This window comes from Podarcis liolepis, assembly GCF_965112155.1.
Source record: "Podarcis liolepis genome assembly, chromosome: 15".
Taxonomy (NCBI): Eukaryota; Metazoa; Chordata; class Lepidosauria; order Squamata; family Lacertidae; genus Podarcis; species Podarcis liolepis.
Window position 1 is genome coordinate 33,074,355 of NC_139566.1, and position 12,353 is coordinate 33,086,707.

Genomic DNA, 12,353 nt, shown 5'->3' on the forward strand with positions numbered 1-12,353 from the left:
ACTGTAGGAGGGATAGGATTCACTGAAGCCTGACACTCAGGTAGCAAAGGTGCAGTTTTCGTCCTCCAAAGCTTTGCTGCCACGTCGGCATGCAACTCAGCAATTTGTGCAGAGACCATGTCCATCACTTCTACTGCCGTTACAGTGGCATCATTTGGTGACACCTTTTCGCCGTGTTTGTGGCCTGTGTCCGATCATTCACCTGAGATCATGACTCACCTGTTAGCTTAGGTAATGAAATTGTGGTCCTTCCTCGCTGCTGCACCACGAATTATGTCGCATCTAAGCAGATGTAAAATTGTACATTCCGAGTGTGGAATGCTTTCCCTAGAGAGACTTGCTTGGTGCTATCCTTACATGTCTTTAGACATCATGCAAAAAACATTCCTCTTAACCCAGGCTTATGGATGTTAAATAATCTATGGCCTGTGAAAGTGTGGGAGGAGGACTGATATTATTATGATTATTTTACTATTAGGCTGTCAGTCAGTATGCTTTTTACCATGTCTTTATTACATTTTTATCATTGATGTTTTGTAATGTCCTCCTAACGTTGCATACCACCCTGGGATCTTTTGTTTTTATGAAATCATTTTTATTGGATTTTACAATTATAGAATTATAACAATCCAAATACTCTGAATCTCAAGACTCCCCACCCCACCCCCTTCATGGGTCCTATTGTCAGCATTCACAATTGCATATTATTCTATTCTATATTTTATATCAATCCATATTGTTCACAGTATTTGTTACATTACAAGTGAGATTAAAATCCTGCTAATGTTTTCATCTGCTTGCAATGGTCTCTTAAATAGATTTAAAATTTTTCCACCCTGGAATCTTTTGATAAAGGGTGGTATATAAATTGAATAGATGATGATGATGATTATCATCCTAATAAAGCCCTTTTCTGAGTATGGGAATGGGAAACCGAAAGTGGTAGATTCGACCATACCTGGTAGGATTGCTCTGTAAAATAGCTAAAATAGGCACGTATAGAATCTTGGCTTAGGTTTCATAGAACAGGCAAAGGCAAACTGGGCCTTCCAGCTGTTTTGGGACTACAATTTCCATCATCCTTGACCACTGGTCCTGTTAGCTAGGGATGATGGGAGTTGTAGTCCCAAAACAGCTGGAGGGCCAAGTTTGCCTATGCCTGTCATAGAAGCAGTAGGCTCAGTCTCCTTAGATGACTAGCTAGTTACAAAACCTTGCCTATGATACAGTGGACCTTTCATTCCCTTCTCTTTGTCTTCGATAGCTGGACTGTACCAGAGGCTCTCCTTCTCCTGAATTTTATTTCAATAAGAAAAGGTAATTGAATGCTAGCAGTTTGGGAATCATCCTTTTTTGGAGGGCTTGCAGAATAACAACAGCAATCACCTGTGTCACAAACCAGATTGGATGAAAACTCCTATCGGAGTGCTCTGCAAATTGATAGCCATAGTTTTTAATATACTAACCCTTTATGCTCTTCCACGCACATTTTAATTAGATTCTTATAGACTTTTATATATACCTTCTGTTTCAATACTTTTTAGCTTTCCAAAATGTTTTACAGTTTTTAAATGATTGTACCCCATCCTACTTATCCTGGTCTACGCTTGTAATAAAGATTTGAATTTGAATTCAACAACAACAACAACAAACTTAGGTGGTGACAAAAGTGGTGGCTTTCTTTGCGCTCCTTTGCCTTAGCAGCTTTGCTGAGACCTTTTAAAAATGTTTAGTGTTTTTTAATCTGTGTTTTCATGATTGTATAGTTGGTTTTAATGCGTCTTATGGATTTTAGCTGTGGTTTTATCCTCAGTTTTATGATGTGCTCTGCCTGGAGAGCTCATTGACTGATGTATTAATCTTTCAATAAAATAAATGTTCCATCTTTTAAAAAAAAATTATACCAAGTTTAGTGCACCAGCTCACATTAACGAGGTCAGGGGCCGTCAATACACCCGTCTCAGCTTAAACATACAAGCCGAAATATGCCAGCCACCTTGAGACATTTCCACATGAAATAGACATTTATAATGCAAGGGTAGTAAGGTCCCCGGACCATTGCCTGGTTGTAGATTGTGGGTGATTATCTTTCCAGTGCAAGTCACATGGTGATCATAAGTGTTTGCAGGAACTGTCGGCCCCGATTAGCTCAGTTTCTCACTCCAGTCTTAAATTCAGTTATCTACATTTTGCAGCAATTGTCGTTTTTTAAAAAACAAACGTTGTCGTGAAAATTCATCAGCACTTTCTCCCAGTAGACACCTTTTTATATGCAGTTTCCCTCGTATGCATTTTTTGTATGTCGTTTTCACTAATTTCCTCATTTTTATGCATACCTTAATATATGTATCTTTTGCAATCATTGTTTAGTCAGCACTGCAAAATTCAGATGAGTGCAAATTTTGAAGGATGCAATGTTTTGGTTCACATGTTGTTTTGGAGAGCGTGCATGTGATAAATCCAGCTTTCGTTTTTTAAAAAAATAATTATTAGATTTTCCACAATTGTAACAAAAACCACAAAGCAAAATAGCACACAAAGACAAAAATAAACAAATAATAACAACAAACTTAATTCTTTGAAAATCCCACCTTTTTACACCTCTTAATTGACTTCTAGTCCCTCCCTTCTGAGTTTCCTTATAATTGAATGTAACAGCTTTCCAATATCATTATTAAACTAAAAATCACTCCAATTAAATCCATTTTATTCACTTTTCTGAATAGTCTAAATCCCATTTATTTATTTATATCCTATTCTAATCCTAGGGCTATTTGGTACTTTCAAGTAGTTTTTAATTTTTTATATTACAATATTTATTCAAATAGTCCTTAAATTTCCTCCAATCTTCCTGAAACTCCTCTTCTTTCTGGTCACGGATTCTTCCAGTCAGGTCAGCTAGCTCCAAAAAGTCCATCATCTTTGTCTGCCAATCTTCCACTGTTGGTAGTTCTTGTGTTTTCCAATTTTTAGCAAGTAATATTCGAGCAGCCGTTGTGGCATACAAAAATAATTTAACATCGTTCTTGGGCAGTTCCAAACCTATTATTCCAAGAAGAAAGGCCTCTGGTGATGAATCCAGCTTTCAATGTGTTCTGAAATGGATTTCTTCCCCTTCCCTAACTGGTTGCCTACCTATGTCTTTCAGATGCTGGAAGGTTGGATATTGACCATCCTGGTATCTGTCGGTGTCGGCTCCCTCCTGTTTATGGTGGCGCTGGTGATCCTCGTCAGAAACAACATCCATGCTACTATGTTCTGGAATGAAATCGTGCTAGAGAAAATCACCAACTTCGTCATGGATCAGAGCAAAGAGCAGCGAATCTTGAACTCTGTGTCCTACAATGCCGTCAAAGGGGATCCCGAGAGCGTCTTGGACTGCATCGACAACTACTGCTCCCAGAAAGAGTGGGCCATGAACGTGGGCGATGAGAAAGGTAAACGGGTGTCGTGGACGAGTTGGACGCAGAGGAAGGGTGGGAGGAACCAGCTGGGGAACCCTCAAAGGAAGAAGGCCCGAAATCCGGGGAGTGGTGGTGGGATGACAATGAGTGGTCAAAGGGAGAAGACTGGGAAGAGGAGGTCTCGAAGGATGAAGAGGTAACAGGGCTTAGTGAGCTGGGATGCAGAGTCTGGGGTGCAGAGTCACAAGTGTCTCTCCCTCCTGCTGCGGTGCAAGCTCCCTTTTCCCTGGTCTCCCAGCGGTGTGAAAAGAGGGGAGGAGGGGTTGGCTTCATGCAGACACAGTCTCTGATTGCTTGGGAGAAGCCCTGGAGAGGAGGGCTGTGGGGAGATGGAGACTTTCAGTCTTGGCAACTGATGCGTAAGACCTCCCAGAGATGAGCTGCTGTGCTCCTTAGTCCTGACACTCAGCCAAGTGATGATTGTGCTTTTGCTTCAAAAGAGTCAACTCCAACTTTGAGTGGTGTGATCTGCTGTCGGTTCGCTCTTTGACAATGGGCTGGAGCTCCTTTAAAGTTGGTCTTTGGTCGCCACCAAGAGATGTGGAGATGGCTTCTCTTTAGAATATAAAGAAAGCCTTGCTGGATCAGGCCAAGGGCCCGCCAATACCCACCCAGAGTCTCATGGGAAGGAGCCAGCAGAACAACACTAATAATAATAATAAATTTTATTTATACCCCACCCTCCCCAGCCAAGGCCAGGCTCAGAGCAGCTAACAACCAATAATAAAAACAAGTTGATTAAAATACAATTTAAAAAACAAGATTAAAACACAACATTAAAACATTAGGATGCAGCCTCTTCACAGAAGAAGAAGAAGAGTTTGGATTTGATATCCCGCCTTTCACTCCCTTTAAGGAGTCTCAAAGCGGCTAACATTCTCCTTTCCCTTCCTCCCCCACAACAAACACTCTGTGAGGTGAGTGGAAAGGTGAGAAAGTGAGGTGAGAAAGGAAAAAGAAAGAGGGGGAGGGAATCAAACTGATTCTAAGCCAAAGGCCAGGTGGAACAACTCTGTCTTACAGGCCCTGCGGAAAGAAATCAGATCCTGCAGGCCCCTGGTCTCATGAGACAGAGCGTTCCACAAGGCCGGAGCCAGTGCTGAGAAGGCCCTGGCTCTGGTTGAGGCTAATCTAACTTCCTTAGGGCCCAGGACCTCTAGAGTGTTGCTGTTTATGGACCTTAAGGTCCTCTGTGGGGCATACCAGGAGAGGCGTACCATAGAGAGAGCACACCACTAGCCTTCCTTGTGATTCCCAGCAACTGGCCTTCAGAGGCATTCTGCTTCAGCCAATGAAGGCAGACTGCCTCCGGATAGCCTTGCATTTAACAACGTGCCTGGTAGCCACAGCCGGCTAGGAATTCCATGCAGGCACATCCTTACAATTCCATGTAGGCCATTGAGACACCTGGTGGAGAAAAGACCAATCTCTTCATTTTCCCATTGGCAGCCTGCTGCATTTTGGCACTGGTGGGACGCAGGTGGCGCTGTGGTCTAAACCACAGAGCCTAGGGCTTGCCGATCAGAAGGTCGGCGGTTCGAATCCCCGCAACGGGGTGAGCTCCCGTTGCTCAGTCCCTGCTCCTGCCAACCTAGCAGTTCGAAAGCACCTCAAAGTGCAAGTAGATAAATAGGTACCGCTCCGGCGGGAAGGTAAACGGTGTTTCCGTGCACTGCTCTGGTTCACCAGAAGCGGCTTAGTCATGCTGGCCACATGACCCGGAAGCTGTACGCCGGCTCGCTCGGCCAATAAAGCGAGATGAGTGCCGCAACCCCAGAGTTATCCGCGACTGGACCTAATGGTCAGGGGTCCTTTTACCCTTTACAGGGGAAGGGGAGCCCCAGTTCATTTTGAGTACATAGCAGTGCCCCTGGGCATGAATAAAAGAAGCTGGTGAATGCATTGATGCAGGGGATGAAGGAATGCAGTGTATATTTATGTGAATGGATGGGGTTTTTGTTAATGAATGGGACTGATAGGGGATATGAATGGAGGGTGTTGTTGTGATGGGAAAGACAGAGAGGGGGGAGGAATGACTTTGGCCCCACCTACCAACTGCATGCATTCCTAAATAGCCCTTTCAAGAGGTGAGGATACATGTCAGGATTTGGCTCATGGCAAGGAAAATATTCTCCCTCTCAGTACCCAGAACAGTTCTGTATTACCTGCCTTGCCTCCTGGTAAGATGTGCACAATTCAGTCCCGAGCTATGGTCATCGCAGATTGAAAATTTCAATCAGAATGTAACCTAAAAATTTTAGGATATGGCATTTCTGTTCTAAACATCAACAAGTCAAACTCAGACAAATGACAGATAGGTAGCCGTGTTGGTCTGCCATAGTCAAAATAAAAAAAATCCTTCCAGTAGCACCTTAAAGACCAACTAAGTTAGTTCTTGGTATGAGCTTTCGTGTGCATGAGCTTTCGTGAGCTTTTTGTGTCCATTTCTCACCTTCTCACCCCTTGCCTTTTCCTGTAAGACCTATTGCAGTCGTTAAGACTCGTCAACAGGCTCATCTCAGCTATCTGCCATCACCCATTCCCACCACGCTTCTGAGTAATACCCCTCCCCACCTTCTCACTATATAGAAAGATCTGGCAACTTCTGTTTCAGTGTATCTGAAGAAGTGTGCATGCACACGAAAGCTCATACCAAGAACTAACTTAGTTGGTCTTTAAGGTGCTACTGGAAGGAATTTTTTTATTCAGACAAATGAAACAGATATAACAACCGACAACAAAAACTCCAATGTATTCTGTTCTTAAACAATATTAAACACTTGTTAATAAAGCATAAAGTTGTACATTGTCCTGTCCGTTTCTCATCCCAGTGCCTCCATTTTCAAACAGAAGCACTGTATGTTTCCCCCCTCTCTCAGTCTCTCACTGTCTTAGTCAATTTCACTGGGTATACCATGTCCCAAATTCTCAATAGCTATTCAGTGGTAAATCTATACATATGATCTTGCTCCCAGGTACCCTGTCTCAGACACCTCTACTGTAATTTGGAAAAAAGAAAAAAGGCAGTTTTTAGGGCTCTTCTGTCAACTAATCAGGTATCCAGGCCTATTAATCAAGCCCTGCTAAAGTCAACACCCTCCTTTTCCAGGTGTGATCCTAGATAAGGTCGTCGAAGAGGCGGATCCTACTATCGCTTTGGAATTTGGAACGTACGTAGGCTACTCGGCCATCAGGATCGCTCGCCTTTTGAAACCAAACGCCCGTCTTCTTACCATCGAATTCAACCCCGAGTTTGCCTCCATTGCCAGAGAGATCATCGAAATTGCTGGACTCAGCGAGAAGGTACTATCCGGCACACAGAGAGCTCCGAAATGTTTGTCAGCAGCAAATGGATGGTGGTCGCGGCTCTCTGAGAGAGTCGTTGTTTTTAATTCCGTTGAATTGTGGAGTTGGGAGGGGGCCCATCAAAGATCATCTGGTCCAAGTCCCTCCCAACGCTCCCACAGCATCCCTGATAGGTGGCAACGCTCTGGGGCATTGTGGGAAATTTAGATGGCAGACCTCCACACCAGCCGTGCTGCTGGAAATTAAAATGTCAGGCCCAGTGCTCATTGGATTGGAAATCAGGGCATCTGTCCATCAGTCCTGGTAGCCCTGCCTAAGGATGTGGGTGGATGCCAGGCCAGAATGAGGTGGGAAAGGGAAGATGCAAACTATACATTTGAAACATATCCGACACACATTTAAAGCACGATTTCTGCACTATGGTTACCAGATTTTTTTTCAATGAATCCGGGGACACTTTTTTTGTGTGTGTGAATCTGAGTAGCAACAGGGAGTCAGTAGTGGGGATGTTGAGGCAAAAGACCCTGGTCCCAAGCATACATGCATATTGTATAAAGGTGCAAAGCCCTTCTTTCGCATCCTGTGAAACCCTGTAAATGCCCAGAGTTTTTTTTAAAACTGGGCAACGGCGCACCGTTCACCCGTGACTCCCAAGCCCTCCCTGATCTCCTTCCTCCTTCCCCCTTTGTTTTGACAGATCAGGGGAGGCTCGGGAGTCACGGGTGGGCGGTGCGCCGTTGCCCAGGAGAGGGCTGCTGAGGCTGCCACGTTTCCCGGGGACAGATTTGCAAATATGGGGACATTCTGGGGACAGAATTTGTCTGGGGACAGATTTGCAAATCTCCAGGAACTGGGAACATCTGGTAACCCTATCTTAGACTACATATCCGTTTTGCTGCTGAAATGGAGCGCACACTCTGTTTTGTGATCAAGGATGTCGAAACTGTAGCTCTCCAGATCTTTGGTGGACTACGGCTCCCATTGTTCCTGGCCATGCTGGCCAGGGCTGATGGGAGTTGTAGTCCACCACTTCTGAAGAGCCACAAGTTCCCCATCCCTGCAGATGATTGGGGCAGATCTGGGGTTGACTGGGGGGTAGTTTGGCCGTGAGTGACCCTTGTCCAAGCTGAGTTGTTGGGAAAGAGCTTGCTCTTTATTATTTTGCCCTTACAGAAGAAAAAATTGCAGCCTCATAAAGTTTCCCGGATCATAAGCCAAGCGAATCACTAGTTCCCACCAGAGACTTCCCTTGCCACTGGCAAGGTTATGTGTTAACATCCCCTTGACCAGGAGCAAAGGTCATCTACTTTATAACTACACAGAGAGAAAACGTTTGGGGAAGAAATAACCAAGCCAGCTTATTATGCGCACACAAAACCCAAGTGAACCCCCCAAGTCGTATTTGACCGAAGCATTTTTTTGTTGTTTACAGCAGGGCAATTCAACTGCTTTGGTGGCTGGTGCGCAATGGGACTGATAGGGCAGAAGGCAGGGAGACCAACAGTAGGTGGCGCTGCAGGCAATGACAAGCAGAGCCAACCAATTCTAGTTTTGTCCCTGCTGAGTTCTGCAAGGGGTAACACTGAGACGAAGGAGGAAGAAGCCTGACAGAGGCATCACTCCAACTTACTCCTCTTGGATTCGTTGTAAATAAGGAGGCAGGTGCATGGGGGCTGGTTGAGGGCAGTGCCCCCTATAAACCAGCCTCTACTGCAGTGGTTTCCAAACTTTTTCAGGCCACTTTCCTTTGGCTTCATAAACTCATCCCCAATGCCCCCTGAAGGAGCGTCTCCACCCCCTCGTTCTGCCTGGACACTGAGGTCCAGCTCCGAGGGCCTTCTGGCAGTTCCCTCACTGCGAGAAGCGAGGGCCTTCTCGGTAGTGGCACCCGCCCTGTGGAACGCCCTCCCCTCAGATGTCAAGGAAATAAGCAACTATCTGACTTTTAGAAGATATCTGAAGGCAGCCCTTTTAGGGAAGTTTTTAATGTTTGATGTTTTATTGTGTTTTTAATATCCTGTTGGAAGCCACCCAGAGTGGCTGGGGAGGCCTGGCCAGATGGGCGGGGTATAAGTAATAAATTGTTGTTGTTCCCCATAAAAAGCATTCTTCAGAACAGCGGTTTGCACAATCCGCTATGGAAGATAATAGCACAGTAAGTTTCAAAACAGTAGCAATCAATTGCACATTTATTCAAGGTCCAATTAAAATGATTTAGTTTAATTTTCAGCTGTGGACCACCCACTTTGGCCCTCCTGCTTTCAACGTCTAAAGCATATCATCATCCTCATCATCATTAATTTATTAGTTGATTTACTTCCGAAAGCGACTCAAACAAGGCACTAAAATGGTTAGTCTATGCAAATCAACCACAAGTACTTGAAACTCTTCAAACGAGGAGCTGACTATTGCTATTATTGTAATAATTTCTTAGTTGCTTTTCTGACGACAAGTGACTCAAACGAGCTACTGAAATGTTTAATAAGTATGCCAATAAAAGGCAGCTCTTTCATAACCGACCCCTCTAAAAACAACCACAAGTGCTCAAAACCCTTCCAGTTATGAGCTAAAAGAAGAGTTTTTGCTTGGTGTCTAAAAATAGATAAAAGGTGGCCCCAGGTGAGTCAGCCTTGGGAGAGCATTCCGCAGTCTATTCATAGCATACAATCTTGGTTCTGTATCCAGGGCTGGCTCTGGGGCCTGGGGCAAAGTGGCCTATTGTGAGCCGCCTCTTCTGTTGGTGGGACCTGGCGGGCTTACCTGGCGTTGGCGAGAGACAGCGGCACCATTTTAACTTGCACTAGCTGCCCTTTTTGTGGGACGCGGGTGACGCTGTGGGTTAAACCACAGAGCCTAGGGCTTGCCGATCAGAAGGTCGGCGGTTCAAATCCCCATGACGGGGTGAGCTCCCGTTGCTCGGTCCCTGCTCCTGCCAACCTAGCAGTTCGAAAGCACGTCAAGGTGCAAGGAGATAAATAGGTACCGCTCCGGCGGGAAGGTAAACGGCGTTTCTGTGCGCTGCTCTGGTTTGCCAGAAGCGGCTTAGTCATGCTGGCCACATGACCCGGAAGCTGTACGCCTGCTCCCTCGGCCAATAAAGCGAGATGAGCGCCGCAACCCCAGAGTCGGCCACGACTGGACCTAATGGTCAGGGGTCCCTTTACCTTTTTAGCTGCCCTTTTGATGTCTCATATTGCCCAGAGTGACACTGCCTAGGGCAGGCTTCCTCAAACTCGACCCTCCAGATGTTTTTGGCCTACAACTCCCATGATCCCTAGCTAGCAGGACCAGTGGTCAGGGATGATGGGAATTGGAGTCTCAAAACATCTGGAGGGCTGAGTTTGAGGAAGCCAGGCCTAGGGGCACTGTGGAAAATTTAAAATGGCCGCTGGACCCAGCCACTAGATGCTGCTCACAGTACTAGGTCAGGGATTAGGGATTAAAGGGGGCTCCAGAAGAGACATCAGCAATGCCCCCCACCCAAGTGCACTGAGACCCCAAAAGCTGCCCAAGGAAGGCAGATACTGACGCCGAACCTTTCTGTAACACAGCTCTTCTTTGCTTTCAGATCACAATCATCGAGGGCCATTCTCAGGACATCATCCCACAGCTGAGGGAAAAATATCAGGTGGACAAGGTCGATTTTGTCTTTCTGGACCACTGGAAAGAAAGATACTGTCCCGACACCATCCTCCTCGAAGTAAGTTGGAGCGGTGCCTCTGTGGAAATTAAGAGATTCCATATTCCTGGTGTGGACCACACGCAGCGGTCTGAATTCTAATATGGCTTAGAGACTGCTAGATTTTGTCTTTCAATTTGGTCTTCCAAAAGACCAAAGGCGATGGGAGTTCAGAACACCTGGAGTCAAAAACATCTGGACATCAGCAGCTTGGGGAGGGCTGAGTTAGCCTGCCTTGTGTCCTTTGAGAGGGAGAAGCTATCAGCTTGCTAGCTAGGGGCCTTGCATTTTTTAAATAGTCCTATTTGTTTTAGCTATGAAAACAAATGGGAATTCAAATGAACGAGTTCCAAATGAAAATTACCTTTGTTTTTCATTGGTTTCTACGGGGATGAAAACAGTGAAAGAGTTTGAAGCCGGTGTAAAAGGGCACAACAATATTTTAGAAAGCCACCAGGGGTGGAGGGTGCGGGAGAGCAGTAAAACTGACGGAACTGAAAATGGGGTCTGCAAAATGGGGACCCTGCCTGCACTTAGCCAAGGGAGGGTGGTGTCATCGCAGAATGGCTAGAAAACACGTTAGAGGCAGCAGAAGTCTGGCCAGGTCTCCCATTCAAGCCATAAAGTGAACAACATATGGAAATAATGGAACCAGTACAGTTCAAGTCAGTGTAGAAACAAAACAAACTCGCCCAGCCCACTTCCAAACTTCCACATTTCCACTTCTAACCTTATTAGATAAGAGATGGAAAGAAGATGAAGCCCCTCCTAGAGAAGAATGGCAGATCAAGTTGATGGATTATGCCGAAATGGCAGAAATGACGGAAAGAATCAGAAGTCAGGAAGACCAAAATCTTAATAATGAATGGGGGAAATTTATAACTTATCTTAACGACCATTGCAAACAGTTAAAATCATTAGTAGGATTGGAATATTGCTTGTAGTTTAATGGTGAATTTTGGACACAATGGAGAGGTAAAAGATTTGGGTTATTATAAAAGATGTGGGAGGAAATGATTAACAATAGGACCCACAAAGGGGAGGAGGGAAGTCCAAGAGATTCCTTGGAATCTCGTTTTTATGTGGTAGATCTTCCGAACATCTCCTTGAAGAACTTCTGGGATTGTTCAAAATGAAGTAAAGACCTCCCTTAGAGTGGTAGGACCACTCTCAAGAGAGAGCTAATCGTCCATCTCCTGTCTCTTTTCTCAGGAATGTGGCTACCTAAGGAAGGGCTCCATCCTTCTGGCGGACAACATCGTCTACCCGGGGGCTCCAGATTTCATCAAGTACATCCATAGCCACAAAAGTTTTGACTGCACTAACTACCCCTCTCACCTGGAGTACATGAAAGTGGAGGACGCAATGGAAAAGGCCGTTTACATGGGATGAGAGCGAGAGTATTAAAACCTTAGTGTCGAGCCACTGTTTGTATGTGTGAACACACAGCGTAGTCCTGTCTGTGGGTCGGCGTTAGCTTTCTGTAGTTTTGGGCTTGTGGTTAAAGCGAATTTGTCACAGTAGAACACGTTGCAAAGAAGGCAAGTCAGCAGGAGAACAAGGGAGCTTCTGTTATGGTCAACTGAGACCCACTGAAATGAATGAACATGGCCAACCTAGGTTCATTGATTTCAGTGGGTATACCCAGAGTAGACCCTAGCAGGATACAACCCCTTGTGTATAAATAGGCTAGTCAGCTAAGGATCCATCTGGAGATGATGGGCAATTTTGTTACATTTCCATTTTAGCGAATGACCATTTTCATTGATGGACTGCACCTATTGGATTTTCTGCTTTTTACCCAACAATGCCAAAGCCCAGTGGCTCGCTTTGTGTTTCTCAGCCAAACAAGACCAAATTGCCTTTGGAGACAGACATAAAAGGGGCATTTCTGGGGGGGAAAT

At 45.2% G+C, this 12,353-nt stretch overlaps 1 protein-coding gene across 3 annotated transcripts in view; it reads left to right on the top strand.

The window, feature by feature from the left end:
• The window catches only part of COMT (catechol-O-methyltransferase), a 37,425-nt gene extending 25,551 nt beyond the window's left edge, over positions 1-11,874 (top strand). For all 3 annotated transcript variants that reach the window (XM_083479083.1, XM_083479081.1, XM_083479082.1), the window contains exons 2-5: positions 3,149-3,437; positions 6,574-6,767; positions 10,339-10,470; positions 11,662-11,874. In XM_083479083.1, coding sequence (XP_083335209.1) covers positions 3,149-3,437; positions 6,574-6,767; positions 10,339-10,470; positions 11,662-11,841 — 795 coding nt within the window. In that variant the 3' untranslated portion in view covers positions 11,842-11,874. The remainder of the gene's footprint in view (positions 1-3,148; positions 3,438-6,573; positions 6,768-10,338; positions 10,471-11,661) is intronic.
• The last annotated feature ends 479 nt before the right edge of the window (positions 11,875-12,353 follow it).